The sequence below is a fragment of the Acartia tonsa genome, chromosome 3, assembly GCF_053477335.1.
Source record: "Acartia tonsa isolate MP-2025a chromosome 3, ASM5347733v1, whole genome shotgun sequence".
Taxonomy (NCBI): domain Eukaryota; kingdom Metazoa; phylum Arthropoda; class Copepoda; order Calanoida; family Acartiidae; genus Acartia; species Acartia tonsa.
Genome location: NC_137262.1, coordinates 59,256,685 through 59,276,388, shown reverse-complemented (window position 1 = coordinate 59,276,388; position 19,704 = coordinate 59,256,685). Strand labels below are relative to the sequence as shown.

The 19,704-nt window shown below is 30.0% G+C and overlaps 1 protein-coding gene across 4 annotated transcripts in view; it reads left to right on the top strand.

Annotated features, from left to right (window-relative positions):
* The window catches only part of LOC145314719 (SRSF protein kinase 3-like), a 144,680-nt gene that overhangs the window by 67,348 nt on the left and 57,628 nt on the right, over positions 1–19,704 (top strand). The window contains exons 1-7 of one of the 4 annotated variants that reach the window (XM_080154747.1): positions 4,188–4,268; positions 4,450–4,500; positions 4,629–4,674; positions 4,779–6,023; positions 8,927–9,063; positions 17,623–17,654; positions 17,819–17,895. In XM_080154747.1, the coding sequence (XP_080010873.1) occupies positions 4,205–4,268; positions 4,450–4,500; positions 4,629–4,674; positions 4,779–6,023; positions 8,927–9,063; positions 17,623–17,654; positions 17,819–17,895 (1,652 nt within the window). In that variant the 5' untranslated portion in view covers positions 4,188–4,204. Of the gene's footprint in view, positions 1–4,187; positions 4,269–4,449; positions 4,501–4,628; positions 4,675–4,778; positions 6,024–8,926; positions 9,064–17,622; positions 17,655–17,786; positions 17,896–19,704 lie in introns of those variants that run through there. The other 3 variants (XM_080154746.1, XM_080154748.1, XM_080154749.1) reach the window with 3 other exon arrangements.

Below are 19,704 nucleotides of genomic sequence, written 5' to 3'. Positions count from 1 at the left end.
AAGGGTATAGTTATTTTAGCCAGCTGCAAGATTCACTTTATTAAATCTGGAGTAACATTCAAGTAATAATATATCCTTTATTACTACTGTATGTATGCAGTAATTGGCACAAATTACCTTTTTCCAATATTACCTACCACCCACCTGCTAATCACATGCATTTTGCTGAGAGAGAGGGGACAATGGGCTGTTTAGTACACTAGTCCTCAAAGTTTTACTATAATGTTTTCTTATTTGTTGGCTTAACAACTTTGATGACTTGAATTTGGTTGCTTGGTTTATTAACTTTTAATAAACAGAAGGGTTAATTTTGTTCATCATCAATGGGGATGTACATCAATTTATCGGCCATTGTCTTATCCCTTTAGATCCCTGTGGATTTTGCCTTATTTAAAGAAACGTAGCTTCTTTGTAAATACAGTATGTCAGTCTATAAAGATTATTAGGTTATTAATTGTAAATAGGTTTTAGTCAATCGGATTTTAAAATAAGTAAATACATATTACATAAGTGGCATAAGAAATATTTATTTGCATTTTTGGCTTTTCACTTTAAAAATCATTTGCAGCTTTATTCAAAATAGTCACTGGCATATTAATGCTACCCTTCTTTTGTACATACGTGTCCTTGTTTCTAACAATAATTAATGTAAATGAACTACATTTAAACCTTAAACTTTCACTTTCATTTTGCCAAAACAAAAATTCATTCAGTATTATGGAATTGAAATAATTGCTGTTTAATTATCCTAGTGCTAAATTATACAAATTTCGTCCCTTCATTTCTTTAGATAGTTAATTAAAGTAAGTCTAAATATTATTTAAAATAAAGAAATTAAAAGGTTTTTGAGAGTCAAACAAACTTTAACTTTAAAAAAATAATTAGCAATCCAACTTTGGCGATTTAATGTAAAATTATAAAATCCACAAAAATGATATTTATTAATGTAGTTGTCCATGGTATGCCTAATTGAATTAAGAATGTGTCCAATGACTAAAGACTACAAATATGTTTATAATTATATACTTAAGTATATAACATATACTATGGATATTAGGCCAGGGAGTTAAAGGGATTGGTTTCCTTGTTGGAAAATGATTGGATATTTTATCATGATAAATTAATCTTCTTTTATTATCTAAGTAATGCTTTTAAAACATTTTAATTATATTTTACAAGGAACTTCAAATTTAAACAACTTAATTGATTGACAAAAAAAATTCAATTTTTTTTTTAATAGAGGAAATTATGTTTTTTTTAACTGTAGATAAATATACTGATTATTCTTGGAACTAATCTATATCTAGTGTATTATAATGTTGTTCAGTGTGTGTGTGTGTGTGTGTGTGTGTTTGGGTGTGTGTGTGTTTGTGTGTGTGTGACAATGACCTTGTACGTCTGGATATTATCATGTTTGTATGTGTAGCTACCAGGGAAGGGAAGTGATAATACATGGTTTTTAGCGGCTAAGCCCATAGCCTCTAGGGGCGTAGCCAAAAGAGGTAATGAACTGGGTTTGATCAACTCATTTTTTTATTTTAGGTTTAATAAGTAAAAGTCAAAAAAATTTGGGTGGGGGGGGTATTTTCTTTCTTGAGTGTGTTAAAGGTGTCCCAACACCAAGAAATAGTTTAAAACCATCACAGGACCAGTAGGTATATTCCCTGAAGAGTAGATCTCAATGGATTTAGTGGTTACTGAGATATTAAGCCTCAGACAGACAGATAGACTGACCCACATCGTTCTACTTTGTGTTATAGATATAGCCAGTAAGAAATAAATATTAAATGGATGTAGAATGTATATGGATATTATGACAAGGGGAAAAGTGTTGTCAATTTAGGTTGTTACATGGACTCTACGTATTGGTCAGTTCATTCATCCAGTATAAGGGGTGGGGACGGGGTAAAGGAGGTGGATGAGTGAATCATTATTTTAGCCATCTGCAGGTTTCACTTTATACAATACACAGTACATGATAATCTGGTGTATGATCCAAGTAATGATAAATCCAATGTATATTATTAGAATAACTGTAATATAGTATTAAAGTAATATTATTTCTAACTGGCTATTAAGAAGGGATAATATTTGAAGTCTAAAGAATAATATACCAAAACCCTAATCATTAAAGCTAATACAATTCATTTCTTTTTAAGTTTAATAATATTTGGTGTAAAAAATGTTAACTTTTCATACATTTTAAACAGGAAACAAATTATAAAATCCCTTCCTATTATCCACTTTAATTTACCAGGTGAAATATAAACGACTATTCAGGGATTTAAAGGGATAAGACAATGGTCGATAAATTTATGCACATCCCCAATGATGATATGCAATACTTACTCTTCAGTAAAAAACAATTATTGGTTGAAACGTTTGGACACTCAACTTAATGAATCAACCATTCAAAATTCATTGAAGTCCCCAAAGTTGTTAAGCCAACAATATTACAAACTTTGGGGGCTAGCGTAATAAACAGCCCATTGTCCCCTTCCTTCCTGACGAATATTGCACAGTTGTCAACATTTTTAACAGAAAATTAATTATTTATAATTTCCTTTACAATGAATGAAGTACCAAGTTTTGGAATATTTAATTTTTGATTGACGTTTAAACTCAAGGTAAATTGATTTTTTTTTGCTAATTACACCTTTACTATCCATGTACTTTTCTTTTCCTTTGCATTTTTCAATACTAGTGGGTACGCCCCTTGCAGTCTCTAGGGGCACTTAAGGTAGAAGGAGGAAAAGTCAACATCCCCCTCCCTTTTTCAAATTGGGTTTAAAATAAAAAGTAAAAAAATTATTTTGGATGGGGATCATTTTTATTGTGAGGTCTGAGTTACTCTCCCATAAAATAGTTAAAAACCTTCCTGGACCCATAAGAAGCTTCACTGTAAATGAGAACCATATCGGTTTAGTATGCAAGATCCTTTGCTACAGACAAAAAAAGCTTACTACTTTATATAATAGGACACAGAGTAACTCTAAACTTAAGCTTTGCTCATAAGTAAACAAAGATTTTAAAATAAATAACAATCTTAATTATTACTTGGCTAGTAGACTATACAAGTTTGAAGGAATTTTAATTAATATAATAGATTTGAAATCTGCATAAAATTTTAAGGGTTTTTTATAAAATTCGTTTTTTATATAATTCTTTATTTAAAGGCGCAAATACGATTTAAGTTAATTAATTTTGACATCTGTGATTGGTGGATTGAAAACTATCTGCGCTCTGATTGGAGAAGCTTAAGTGTCGTACATCATTCAACCAATTAGAGCGCGGGTAGGTTTCAATCTAGCTTTCCTATTGGTCAAAATAAATTAACTGAAATCGTATTTGCGCCGTTAAATAAAGAATTAAATAAAAAACGAATTTAATAAAAAAAACCTTAAAATTTTATGCAGATTTCAAATCTATTATATTAATTAAAATTCCTTCAAACTTATATAGTCTATTGGCTAGACTAAATCAGGGATCTAAAGGTATAAGACAATGGCAGATTTATATATGTACATCCCTAATGATGATACACAAGAATCTGTAGATTAAAATCAGTGGTTGAAACGTTCGAACACTTAACTTAATAACCAACCTATCAAAATTTACTAAAGTCCCCAAAGTTGTTAAGCCAACAAATAAGGAAACTTCATTATAAAACTTTGTGGACTAGTGTAATATAGAACCCATTGTCCCCTCTCTCTCTCTGAGACTTAATTGATTTGCTATGTTGAGCAGAATATTACACACCAATAATCTAGTACATAGTACAAACTATATTAAGAATATATTTTACTAGGGTTGGGCTGGATACCGGATATCCAGCTGATTTCTAATGCCGGATATCTGGCTAACTTTCAATATCTGGCAAATTACTGGATAACTGGATATCCGGCATTAGAAATAAGCCTGATATCTGGTATCCGGATAGTTTCACTATTCAGTATCCGGCTGAATATTGGAAATGGCTGGATATCCGGCCCAACCCTAATTTTTACATTCCCATGGTTCATGGTCATGGGAATTATGGTGTGTGTCCTCACTTCATTCATATGATTTATTGTTTATTGGATCTTGGCAGATATTGAGTAAAACCTGTACATAATATCTTAAAATACAGAGTATGAAGTTTTGAATAAGGATTATTAAAAAATATTGAAATTTAAAAGTTTGAACTGAACAGTCCGATGAATTGATGAACAGCTTTGTGGATGTTGTAACTCATGCTTTCCTGTGTCTTCTAGATATGCTTAGCCTAGGCATTGCTTGTACAAAAAAAGCCTTAAATATAATTTTTTAATGGGAATATATATGTTTAACATAAACAACTCTCTTTGTTTTAAATTTTGAAACAAATTATGAATAGGTTTCACTCTAATGGAAACTCATTAAGTTTTAAAAGTGTGTAAAGATTAATGACAAGTTAATGAATGTTTTTAGTGTTCTTGGTTTTTGCACTGAAAAAGTGTTTCAATTTTAATATACTTGGAGGTATCTTTCTTACTTCTTTTAAATCAAACTTTTTGCTCATTATAATGAGATTATTAATCAAATTAAATTAAATATTTAATTATTTTCATCAACATTCCATACTACTTTATTTTACTTTATTTTTACAGGAGGTCCTCTAACCTTATTGTACAATAATGGAGTTATTGATACCAGGTACTAAACATCTGTAATTGATTTCACAAACTTTTAATCTTTATTCTTAACTATTTGAAGCCTGATGTTCATTTTTTTCTTTTTTAATTCCATTCCTATGTTAGAGAAGAGAAGAATGAAGATACATATGAAGATGATGGAGTGGTCAGCAAGAGGAAACATTTGTCTGCATCTGACACATCAGATGAACAGGAGCATGACTGCAGCGCTCTTGTCTCAACATGGTCTGATGTTGATGATGATGAAGATGATGCTTTTCTGAGGGATAGAAGTCAGAGCACCTCCTTTGAAGAGGAACACCAAATAGGCCATGTGTCTCTCATTGCCAAAAGCAAGAGAATTGAACGCATCCGTGAGTCAACAGACTCTGGTACTGATACAGCCAGTGATCTGTTTGATGATGATCAGCTGGTTATTGAAAATGAAAGTAACTTTTCCACAGAACAGGATAAGCATTTAGAAGAAACAGTGGATCTTGATGTTAAAACCCCAGAAGCTACTAATCAACCTAGTATTGAAGCCTTTCTTGGAAGTGTTTATGAAAATAGTCTTCAAAATTGTGATCATAGTGATGAAAGTATTCTAAAGTCAAGAGAAGAAAGGTATGTTGAGCTTGTTAAAGAAGCTATTACCAAAGAATTTTTGGTTGATGTTGAAATTCCCCAAGATTTAAAATCTTCTGAGCTTACAGAAGATATTTGTGAAAATGCTCATGAAGGTGAATTTAAAGACAATGCATTTGAAAAGTCAACAGCAGTTAGTGTATCCAAGGACACATTATATGAGGATAATAATGTTGAGATTGAATCAATTAGTGACCTTGTAAGCAATAATGATTATGTTTGTGAAGAATCTCAGTTAAGTGAAACATCAAATGGGTATAATGAAGAAATTCTTCTTGTAGAAGATCAAAATCAGTCAGATGAAGAAGATCTAAATGATCACCATGATCAAAGAGCTGTTATTGATGATAATGGCCTTGATGGTGGGGAAACATATTGTTCAGAAGTACCGTCACCAGCACCTGCTCCCCAGCAGGAGCTGAGTGAGTGTGTGCAGAACAATGGTAATGTCATTTTTGTCAACAGATCCTACAGAACAGTTCTTGAGGAACCTACTTCTGATGATGAACACTGTGATGATCATGATATTGATAATGAAGAATTACCCATGCCGCCACATGACAGTGAAAGTGAGTATGAAAACAATGATCTTGAAAGTGAAACTTCTTCCCATTCATTCAAGACAGATAATCTACACAAAACAAATTACATCAGCTATGAAACTGAATCGGACGATGAACAGTCTGTGTCAGAAACTCCTTGGTTCAAAGAATATATAAAGTTTAGGTAGAATGTGTGAAGGTGTGAGCTTTAATATTTATTAACCAAATAAAATTGTCCTAAAAATAATGTGTTTTCACTAACTATAATATCTAATAAATTCTAAAAATATTTTGTTAAAAATGATGATTACATTATTCAATAATGTTAAAGTTGCGTAGACACCAGAAGTACAATCTTTTTAGTTTTAAAAAGTTTTATTTTAAAAATCTCAAATTGTAATTATACCATCTATTTTTGAAATATCTTATGGGTGCTATTCAATTTTGTGTAATTTATGGATAGATCTGGGGTTAAAGTAAAATTTATTGAATTGATCTTTTTACTATTGTACCCAGACCACGAAATGGATTTACCAATTCAGAATGAAAAGTGGTCACTTTCCACTTTTAGGAAATTTAAAACAATTATTTCTCTACTTTTCTATGTTACTTTTTCTTTTTATAAAGTTTATTATTTGTTCAAATAAGACAAAAAAAAATATAAAAAAAACATACATGAAAGATTTAACTGCATTTTAAAATATCATCCAAAAACAGATTTGTTAAAAATATTCTTACATTCATACCTACAAAGTAAAAAAGAGTTTAATAGTTATTTCTGGCATCATATTATAAACAGCTTTCCAGTGATACAAAATTGTGCAATTAAAACAAGTTTTTTTGTTAGCTTTGAGATACTGGTTTTAATCTTATAATTGTTTTTTTTTTATATTTGTAGAAATCTGGATATAATATGATGCTAGACATTATTTTTCAGTATGGCTGAAATTCGGCTCTAATCCATTGGATATTAATCAGTTATCCAAGGAATACTGTAAAACTCTTTCCATTTAATATAGAGGGTGGGGGAGCTGAATAAAAAATAAAATAAAATAGGAATATTCCAGCTGCTGACCATTGCATTGACCACACAGCAGCCACTAAATATTGGAATTATAGAAAACCCATTCCTTGCCTGTTTGTGCCAACACTTGAACAGGAGTTCAATCTAAAAGGACATTCCAAGACCTTTTTATATTGAATTATCTAAAAGATCCTCATTTTTTCACAATATTATAAAATTGGGTGTAAGCTTCCAGTCAAATGCGCTTATTATGTCAAACTGTTCTTAATTATATGTTTAATTATAATATGCGTTTGTTAAAAATTAAGTACAGTTTGACCTAATAAGCGTATTTGACTGGAATCTTTGCAAAAAAAATTATGCTCTTTTAATATATATTATAGCAAATATTTAAATTAAAAGTTTTTGCAAAAGAAAAAAAAATTTTTACTGTTGAAAGAAAATATTAGTTTTTTGAACTAATTAAATTTCTTGATTGTATTTTGAATCATCAGCTATTACATAATTAAGTTATGAAATTATCTAAATTGTTGGGATAGAGCATAATGAATATTTAATGTACATATAGCAACAACAATGTATATAACTTGACAAAGGTTTGAAGTAGTTATGAAATAAATTAATTGAATTGCCTCCATTTCTGTGGCAAATTTCTTACAAGTCTAGACATAATATCAAAACTTGAAGATTAACCCAATAAAAACATAATTACTTCAAGTAATTACCTGTTTTTAAGTCATGCTTTTATCAATTTCAGTTACTAACAAACTAATATTAAATTTGTTTTGTTGTTTTAATTGAATATGATAACTTTTAGACTTTTTAAATTTTATTTTATCATTTTTCAATTAAAACTATTAACCTTTGTTTGATTGTACTTATATAATACATTTAGATTTGATTTATATACTTTAATTATTTTTTCATTTTAATACATTTAAATACTTACTATTTCCCTTTATTTCATATATGTATTAGATATTATAATAGAATTTCATAGAATTAAAGTATTTTACTGTGCAGCATTTATTTAGACATAAATCCTTTGTCTTTACTCTTGACAGGATAACAGGATATCATTCTGCTTTGTTTATCCATCTGGGATATCTATCTATCTCTTTTAATATCTTTCTATGAGTTGTGCTTTGTTTTAGCTGTCCTACATTTCCTTATCCCATGATTTTATTGCAGACACAAATATTTGATAAATATGCTAAATATCCTGGATATTATTGTAACCAGAGAGAGAGGGGACAATGGACTGTTTATTGCACAAGTCCCCAAAGTTTTAAAATAATGTTTTCTTAATTGTTGACTTAACAACTTTGAGGACTTTGGTTTATTCATTATGTTTAGTGTTCAAACGTTTCAACCATTAATTGTAATCTACAGAAGGATTAACTTTGTGTATCACAATTTGTGATGTACAAAAATAAAAAAAATATCTATCATGGTCTTATCCCTTTAGATCTCTGTATTTTACCATTGTTTATTCTAAATATTTATGTTCAAGATTTGAGCATAATTCTGGTGATACGAGTATTTACAACAATTTAATGGGTAATAAAATATAATATGTATATTCTAATTATTCTAAACAATATAAATACAATACAATGTTTGATTTTATGCATATTTTTTGTTATTGATCAAAGCAATTATATCATTTATGAATATTATACAATACATATAAGAAAAAGATGTTAATATTGGTCTTTAAATTATTCTGATACCTAAAGTTTTAAAATAATAGTCTTTCAATCGAGGGCTCAAAAACTATGGTTAGTTTTAATAAATTTTGGTTGGTTGTTTCATACTAGCAGTGACCAAACTTTTCTACCAATAATTATTTTTTTCAAAAAGGGTAATTTTGTTATTCATCATCAGAAGCATTGATGATATATATAAACTTTTCAGCAATTGTCTTATCTCTTAAGATCCCTCCTATAAACCCTTCATAAATCAATCCTTTTATATTAAGCACTTTATTTCTACTAAAATAACTGTTTGTTTAAATTTCTTGCATCTGTTTGCACTTGGCTTTGACAACTTTTAATTTTTAGAGCTGAAAGGTTGCGAGGGTCAGACAGACGTTGTGTTGGCGCCAATGGAGGAGGTGATGTGTCCAGTAATGAAACTGAGGAGGAGGAAGTTTTCTCAGACGAAGATGAACAAGAGGCAGGACAAGATTATACTAAAGGTAATATTATAGGATATAGATTGATAGATAGATAAAAAGAGTGAGTAATAGATTTGATAATAGATTGATTAGTATCAATAAAATTTTTATTTATTAGATAATTGATATTTTGATCAATGGATTGCTAAATAGATTGATCCATAGATTGAATAATAGATTTATTAATAGATTGATTGTCCATAGATTGATTAATAGATGGATTTAAAGATTAATTAGTTAATAGATGAATTGATAGATTAATTAATTTATTAATAGCCTGATGAATAGATAAATTAATAGATTGCTTATTAGAATGATTAATGGTTTGATTAATGAATTTGAAGAAGATTTATTAATTGCTTAATAGATTGGTTCTCCATAGTTTGATGGAGAGATGATTGAAAATTGATTCATTGATTAATCAATACAATATTAGAATAAACAATAGATGTAAACATATTGTAAAAATGTGAATAGATTGAAAGAATTATATGTAGATACAAAATCAAACAATCTTATTTTTATTTTGTTACTAATAATACTGGTATGTAAAAGGTAAATGACTAGTGTAAATAAGTTGATTGTTACATATTACATTTATTTTGTCTGCAATCATATCAGTAGACAATCACCACTCTGACCTTCATAAAGGTTGTCTGCAGTTTTCTACTTTAAGTTTATAATAATTGTTTGTGTAGCATTTTTTTAGCTGCGTATTTGGGAAAAGATCGGCGATTGGTTGTAGAATTTTGAAGAAATAAAAGTTGCTTAAACTGCGGCTGCAGATTTTGTACTTGCTGGCGGCTGTCCCTGTTAATCACGGCTAAAATTTTAAGTAGATTTAGCGCATTAAACACTAAGGTTTTTTACATTATGACAGAAAGAGCTAAAATAAATTTAAAGAATCTCTTAGTTTTAGATAGATTTTAAAATGTCCGCTTGTCAGACGTAATTTTCTTGCTGCTATTCAAGAAAAACGTGTAAATTTCTTTGTAAGGATTCCCAGTACCAATGTGTACTTAGTATATAATCTACTATTTTTATTGTCTACAAAGTTATTTTTGATCTATGACCAGTGAATATCTGAGGTGGATTCTTAAAAAAAATTGCCCCACTAATCGCTTAGGATTGGATATTTAATAGTATTGCCTAAGCCTACAAAATATTTTACAGTTAAGTATTTGAAAAGACTTTGGAGCATCTTTTAAAAGCACTGTTTATTTGTAATTTCAAAACTTTCTTTGACTACTTGGTCTACTGTCACCATTAAAAATAATTGTTCCCTTATTCTGCTATTGTTTAAATTGCGAAATTCATTGTCACATTTGTCAAAGAATTTTTCTGGCATTTCCCGTGAGGTCATTTTAGTGAAGGTTTTAATTTCAAGTACACTCATTAATTACAAAGAATTTGTAAAGAATTTCATATTTTTATTTTTAGTCAGAGTATAGAGTTACTTTGTTTAGTTCTTATGGACATATGATATATGCTTATGATTACAGGGATTTTAGGGATAAGACAATGGGTGAAAAGCAAAATAAATAAAAAATATATTATCTACAGATAAAATTATGGATTGAAAAGTTTCTACACTGCTAGTTTGTACCAAATGATCAAGATTTGATCAAAGTACCCAAAGTTTTAATTGCAACGAATAAGAAATAGCTTTTAAAACAGTGTAATGTCCACTCCCTCCCTGGATTATCAAATAACCTTAAGTAGCGCAGCAATAACCAATTATTTTTAGTTATTTGCTTCTATTACAGCTAATTTACAATAATAAACATCCGTTTATGAACAAGGTATTTGTATAATATAACTAACACTGATAATGTTACGGATGGATGAACTAACATGTCCTATTATAGAATATCTGCGCTTCTAAAAACAATCTTCTTAATAAAAAACGTATCAGAAATAACAAAGCTAGTAAAAAGATTTATAAAGAATGTAACATTGTATATCTATTATCTTTAGCAATGTATGTAAAAAGCGTTTTATGTGCGTTCTACTTTTTTTCTTCATGCTTTACAGGTGGAAAAATTCGGTCACGGAAATAAACATTTTGCTTTTTTTAAGTTAAAATTTACACAACCCATTGTCATTAAATCCGCGATCGTGACTTAACACATAGCGCATCCGCTCGTCGTCGGGAAGGTGATAGGTTCGAATCTCGGTCCTACACCGCGTCATAACTAAAGACGTTAAAAATGGTTCCCACTGCTACTATGTCAGATGCGCGACGTAAATAGTTAGAGTGGGGGGAATGCCTTGGCCCAAAACAGGCGCAACTCGCTACCATGCACAGTTGGGACTTCTCAGACAAAGGTCGTGCATCTCAGAGAGTTGGTTGTCTTATGGGTGAATGGAGGCTTTACAACGCAATCATAAGTATTGTATGTATGTTTCAAGGTGCGTGGAGAAAGGTCTTATACCCGAAGCGACACATAGCCCACTAGAGTCTTTACTATTAACCCATTGTCATTATGTAATTATGTGTTATTTGTGAAAAAAAAAACGTTAAACTTTTAAGTAGAAAAAAATTGGGTAAAGTACCTTTCGTGGCAATTAAGGGGCGATTCGTCGTATTTCCACAGTAGCATTTATAGTTTATTTTAGGCAAAGTTAGGTAAGGTGATTGCCCCGAAGAGTTAGGAAATTGGCCCCGCAGGTGCTAGAAATAGGAGACAAAAAACGACGAATCGCCCCTTAAGAGGCGTTGCCACGAAAGGGACTGTACCCAAAAATTTTATCATTTCCTATAGACGGAAGGACAAACAGACATATACTGTTACAGAGTGTAGATTTAAAAAAGAAAGGATAGATCAGTGTACTTTCCAATAATGATAAACAAAATTACCCTTTCTGTTGATAGGAATCATTCAATCCATATTTATTAATAGTCTCTAAGTTCATCCCAACGAATGAAAGATTGTGTTTATAAAACTTTGGGTACCAGAATAATTTCCAATGCCAATGTCAACTCCCTCCCTGATAATTTGTCCTTGGTTTTGAAACTGAAATCAATCATGTTCTTGCATGACATTGGTTAGGGGGGGGGGGAGATGGGAGTGGGTATCAGAATAAGAATAAGAAAAGAATTTGCACAACTATATTATATGCCAAAGTCTCTTAGCCAGGGTTGGGGATCTTGGTAGCTAATCATATATATCGGGAATCAGGAAGGGTTTATATAATGGAAAACTTTTTATCCCCAACTGTAATCCAATCAAAGCAATTTCTTTTAAATGTTAACTTATTTTTCCTATTGTTAAATTAATAAAACATGCAAATTAAAGTAAATGTGATTCTAGCCTTTGCAGGGAGCTCCTACCCTGTGGAAGACCCATTACTTAAACTAACCCAACATAAAATAAGCCGCAAAATAAAAAAGCAGCATTTATTTAGATATTAGGAGCTACACCTCTGGTATACATATTTGATTCTAACTTGAGTTTTATCTAAATATTAGGAGCTACACCCCTGGTATACATATTTGATTCTAACTTGAGTTTTATCTAAATATTAGGAGCTACACCTCTGGTATACATATTTGATTCTAACTTGAGTTTTATCTAAATATTAGGAGCTACACCTCTGGTATACATATTTGATTCTAACTTGAGTTTTATCTAAATATTGGGAGCTACACCTCTGGTATACATATTTGATTCTAACTTGAGTTTTATCTAAATATTGGGAGCTACACCTCTGGTATACATATTTGATTCTAACTTGAGTTTTATCTAAATATTAGGAGCTACACCCCTGGTATACATATTTGATTCTAACTTGAGTTTTATCTAAATATTAGAAGCTACACCTCTGGTATACATATTTGATTCTAACTTGAGTTTTATCTAAATATTGGGAGCTACACCTCTGGTATACATATTTGATTCTAACTTGAGTTTTATCTAAATATTAGGAGCTACACCTCTGGTATACATATTTGATTCTAACTTGAGTTTTATCTAAATATTAGGAGCTACACCTCTGGTATACATATTTGATTCTAACTTGAGTTTTATCTAAATATTAGGAGCTACACCTCTGGTATACATATTTGATTCTAACTTGAGTTTTATCTAAATATTAGGAGCTACACCTCTGGTATACATATTTGATTCTAACTTGAGTTTTATCTAAATATTAGGAGCTACACCTCTGGTATACATATTTGATTCTAACTTGAGTTTTATCTAAATATTAGGATCTACAACCATGGTATACATATTTGATTCTAACTTGAGTTTTATCTAAATATTAGGAGCTACACCCCTGGTATACATATTTATTTCTAACTTGAGTTTTATCTAAATATTGGGAGCTACACCTCTGGTATACATATTTGATTCTAACTTGAGTTTTATCTAAATATTAGGAGCTACACCCCTGGTATACATATTTGATTCTAACTTGAGTTTTATCTAAATATTAGGAGCTACACCTCTGGTATACATATTTGATTCTAACTTGAGTTTTATCTAAATATTAGGAGCTACACCCCTGGTATACATATTTATTTCTAACTTGAGTTTTATCTAAATATTGGGAGCTACACCTCTGGTATACATATTTGATTCTAACTTGAGTTTTATCTAAATATTAGGAGCTACACCCCTGGTATACATATTTGATTCTAACTTGAGTTTTATCTAAATATTAGGAGCTACACCTCTGGTATACATATTTGATTCTAACTTGAGTTTTATCTAAATATTAGGAGCTACACCTCTGGTATACATATTTGATTCTAACTTGAGTTTTATCTAAATATTAGGAGCTACACCTCTGGTATACATATTTGATTCTAACTTGAGTTTTATCTAAATATTGGGAGCTACACCTCTGGTATACATATTTGATTCTAACTTGAGTTTTATCTAAATATTAGGAGCTACACCCCTGGTATACATATTTATTTCTAACTTGAGTTTTATCTAAATATTAGGAGCTACACCTCTGGTATACATATTTGATTCTAACTTGAGTTTTATCTAAATATTAGGAGCTACACCTCTGGTATACATATTTGATTCTAACTTGAGTTTTATCTAAATATTAGGAGCTACACCTCTGGTATACATATTTGATTCTAACTTGAGTTTTATCTAAATATTAGGAGCTACACCTCTGGTATACATATTTGATTCTAACTTGAGTTTTATCTAAATATTAGGAGCTACACCCCTGGTATACATATTTATTTCTAACTTGAGTTTTATCTAAATATTAGGATCTACAACCATGGTATACATATTTGATTCTAACTTGAGTTTTATCTAAATATTAGGATCTACAACCATGGTATACATATTTGATTCTAACTTGAGTTTTATCTAAATATTAGGAGCTACACCCCTGGTATACATATTTATTTCTAACTTGAGTTTTATCTAAATATTGGGAGCTACACCTCTGGTATACATATTTGATTCTAACTTGAGTTTTATCTAAATATTAGGAGCTACACCCCTGGTATACATATTTGATTCTAACTTGAGTTTTATCTAAATATTAGGAGCTACACCTCTGGTATACATATTTGATTCTAACTTGAGTTTTATCTAAATATTAGGAGCTACACCCCTGGTATACATATTTGATTCTAACTTGAGTTTTATCTAAATATTGGGAGCTACACCTCTGGTATACATATTTGATTCTAACTTGAGTTTTATCTAAATATTAGGAGCTACACCCCTGGTATACATATTTGATTCTAACTTGAGTTTTATCTAAATATTAGGAGCTACACCTCTGGTATACATATTTGATTCTAACTTGAGTTTTATCTAAATATTAGGAGCTACACCTCTGGTATACATATTTGATTCTAACTTGAGTTTTATCTAAATATTGGGAGCTACACCTCTGGTATACATATTTGATTCTAACTTGAGTTTTATCTAAATATTAGGAGCTACACCCCTGGTATACATATTTGATTCTAACTTGAGTTTTATCTAAATATTAGGAGCTACACCTCTGGTATACATATTTGATTCTAACTTGAGTTTTATCTAAATATTGGGAGCTACACCTCTGGTATACATATTTGATTCTAACTTGAGTTTTATCTAAATGCACTTGGATAGGAAACCAGCCATAAATTACACACATTCCCAGGGCTACATAGTCCAGTAGACCAGTAAGTTAATCGCATTCAGTTTATCATTGAGTCCTCTTTCAGTTATAAATTCGGCCTCTATAGATAGAGGCCTGAAAAGAAGAAAAAATCCTTTAAGAATCTCCCATTATATAAGGAGGGAATGGACATTAGAATTTAAATATACTAGTACCCAAAATTTTATGAATACCTTCTCACTTTTATTTGGGTACTATAAAATTTTGAGTGGTTAAAAACACTTTTCCACCAATAATTACAAGATTTTATAAAAGTCCCAAACATTTTATTACCACGATAAATGAATTAATGTGTATATAACACTTATGGAACAAGTTTAATTAACATTCAAATATCCCCTCCCTTCCTTCAAATAGTATAAAACCAACTCGAATAGAGAACTTTGGCCATTTGAGAATGGTTATCAATATTCTTTATTCAACTTTTAGTATAATCTGAAAATTTTTACATCTTTAGTAGAAAAACTTACATGATTTTATAGTTTAGATTTACAAAAGGTCATACAGATATAGTCAATTTATAAAGTAGCCCTACAACTATAAATGGTGCTAAAATCTCATCTTTCAGTAGTGCCTCAAAACGTGCCCAATCAAAGGAAGATTGTGCGTGGCCTACCTTCTGACTAGAACTAAAAGGCAATTATGGTGAAATGATACCAAAAATGTAGAAAATCTATAAAGCCTATTTAATTTGAACTAATTCTTTTAGGTGGATATCACCCTATTAACAATGGAGATAAGTTTGAGGGTAGATACAATATAATTATAAATATTATATAATTATATTTCAGGTGGATATCATCCTGTTAACATTGGAGATAAGTTTGAGGGTAGATACAATATAATTAGAAATATTATATAATTATATTTCAGGTAGATATCATCCTGTTAACATTGGAGATAAGTTTGAGGGTAGATACAATATAATTAGAAATATTATATAATTATATTTCAGGTAGATATCACCCTGTTAACATTGGAGATAAGTTTGAGGGTAGATACAATGTAATCAGAAATATTATACAGTGTGTTTTTTTATGAGAACTTTTTTGAAAGCAATTTTACCCCACTTATAGTTATCAGAATTTAATGATTAATGACTTATTTTCTTCGTTTTTTAAGGCAATTAATAGAACAACAAAAAAATATTTCAGTTTTTATTTAAAAGTACAGTAAAATCTAAAATTCAAAACTTAGGTGCCAACATCTAAAAAAGGTTTTAGCGCATTTTTCTTATGCTCAAATAATCAACCTTTTGCAAGAATGGCTGCTAAACACTTCAAAGTTGAGATATAGAGCTAAAAATGTATACAGATACTATTAGGGACATGTACTAGAACATATCAAAGTTTGAAGGTCATATCTCAACCAGGGAGGGAGTACTGGCCCCCCAAAGTCGACTACAGAAAATCCATTTTTTTAAGAAAAATGCGCTAAAACCATTTTTATATGTTGACACCTAAGTTTTGAAATTTAGATTTTACTGTACTTTTAAATAAAAACTGAAATATTTTTTGTTGTTCTATTAATTGCCTTAAAAAACGAAGAAAATGAGCCATTAATCATTCAATTCTGATAACTATAAGTGGGGTAAAATTGCTTTCAAAAAAGTTCTCATAAAAAAAACACACTGTATAATTATATTTCAGGTGGATATCACCCTGTTAACATTGAAGATAAGTTTGAGGGTAGATAAATGTAATTAGAAATATTATATAATTATATTTCAGGTGGATATCACCCTGTTAACATTGGAGATAAGTTTGAGGGCAGATACAATGTAATTAGAAATATTATATAATTATATTTCAGGTGGATATCACCCTGTTAACATTGGAGATAAGTTTGTGGGCAGATCCAATGTAATTAGAAATATTATATAATTATATTTCAGGTGGATATCACCCTGTTAACATTGGAGATAAGTTTGATAAGTGGGGTAAAATTGCTTTCAAAAAAGTTCTCATAAAAAAAACACACTGTATAATTATATTTCAGGTGGATATCACCCTGTTAACATTGGAGATAAGTTTGAGGGCAGATACAATGTAATTAGAAATATTATATAATTATATTTCAGGTGGATATCACCCTGTTAACATTGGAGATAAGTTTGATAAGTGGGGTAAAATTGCTTTCAAAAAAGTTCTCATAAAAAAAACACACTGTATAATTATATTTCAGGTGGATATCACCCTGTTAACATTGGAGATAAGTTTGAGGGCAGATACAATGTAATTAGAAATATTATATAATTATATTTCAGGTGGATATCACCCTGTTAACATTGGAGATAAGTTTGTGGGCAGATACAATGTAATTAGAAATATTATATAATTATATTTCAGGTGGATATCATCCTGTTAACATTGGAGATAAGTTTGAGGGCAGATACAATATAATTATAAATATTATATAATTATATTTCAGGTGGATATCATCCTGTTAACATTGGAGATAAGGTTGAGGGTAGATACAATATAATTAGAAGTATTATATAATTATAATTCAGGTGGATATCATCCTGTTAACATTGGAGATAAGTTTGAGGGTAGATACAACGTAATTATAAATATTATATAATTATATTTCAGGTGGATATCACCCTGTTAACATTGGAGATAAGTTTGAGGGCAGATACAACGTAATCAGAAAGCTTGGCTGGGGACATTTCTCTACAGTTTGGCTCTGTTGGGACAGCAAGTAAGTTGATTTTTCATTTCTATTAATTCCTTTACCCCCTCTCCCAAAAAAAGACTTTCTAACCCTTTCAAATTATTGTTAAAGCCCTCCATGTGCAATATTGTTATCCCATTTTTTAGATTTTGTACACTCCCCCTTAAAAAAAAAGTTTCCTCTATTCAAAGATGTTAATAACGTGAAATTTAGTGTAAGTCAGTTTTTGGCATATGTAGCATAAATATAGATTTTGGCATAAAAGGTATATTATAATTTACTACTCATAGCTATCATCTTTTTTCTAACTCTTCATATATATTTTCTAATTGTTTGTTTATTGACAAATAGAAATTTATTCTTCTTACTCGATTCTATATCTATGTTTAATACATTTATTTTGACCTCCATCTTATTTTTGAACCAACTTTTTCATAATTTTTCTGTCTTTTTTTGCGCATCTATATAAAACCTATATCCAAATAATATATAATTGTGCATTTTTGTTGTTATGAAACATTTTTTATTGTTTTATTTTCCTGGGAACATTATGCAAGATATACAACATCTAATAGATATTCTTTTATACGCTGCTATTTAATTCTTTTAAGACAATGAAAATAAACTTTTTAAAAACTATTTTAAAAATATACCTATCCGTTATTAGTATGGCTTCGAAACCTATTAATATTAGAACCGGTTTAAAGCCATATTAAAAAATCATGTATCGTATCGTATTACAAACAATTTTACACGAATAATAAAATATAAATCATTATAGTAATACCAGTTTTGTTAGTCCGTGCCTTCGTCCCTTCAGAGCCAACAAAACTATAATTAATCTTATATAATTTTTCATTTTGCTATCCGTGGATAGCAGTCTTATTCTCATAAATTTTAGAAGTTTGACACAATGACGTTAAATAAAAGGGGGTCATTTTTTAGAGTAATTTTCCATAAAGTTTTGTGTTAATGTTCAGTCAACATGTTCTTAATCATGACCATTTCAATTATATACATTTTAATTAGGAACAGTTTGACTTAATAAGCGCATTTGACAAAATGGTAACATGCAACTTTACGAAAAATACACGAAAAATATGACACAACATAACAAAACAATAAATATGACATAACAATATTCTAATATATGACTACAAAATACACCAATATACGTTGACACTACAAAATTTGGACAGAATGTCTTGCTTGCATTAAGGGACAGTGTGTTTCTTATATAAAGTTTTCTTTGTATTATGTTGCTTGCTTATGAAAAGAAATGCAACATATTTTTTTATCAAACTTTATCTCTTCTTACGTTTCTTATCTTCAGTTGTAAAGCTTATCTGTAAGTTACTATTACTATATTATCATGTACTTTTATAAACTAAAAAAGCCCACTTTAATTAAGTTTCTTATAAAGTTAAAACTTTTTAAAAATGTACTAAATATGAATTACAATTAATCTATAATACAAAGTAGAACGATGTCTGTCTGTCTCTCTGTTTGTTTGTGTGTTTGTTTGTAGCGAAGGATCTCGCTAACCGCTGAACCGATCGGGTTCTCCTTTACAGGGTAGCTTCTCATAGTTCCCGGGAAGGTTTATAACTATTTTCTTGGGGGGTGGGACATCCCCAACCCCCCAAAAAATGAAAATACCCCCCCCCCAAATTTTTTTTTTTTTTAAACTAAAAAAAATAGTGGGGTCGACTAACCCCCCCCCCAAAAAAATTTTTTTTTTTTCTTTTTCTTTCTTATTTTAAATCTAAAATACGAAAATTGGTTTGATCAAACCTCTTGGGGCAAAGCCCCTAGAGGCTAGGGGCGAAGCCGCTA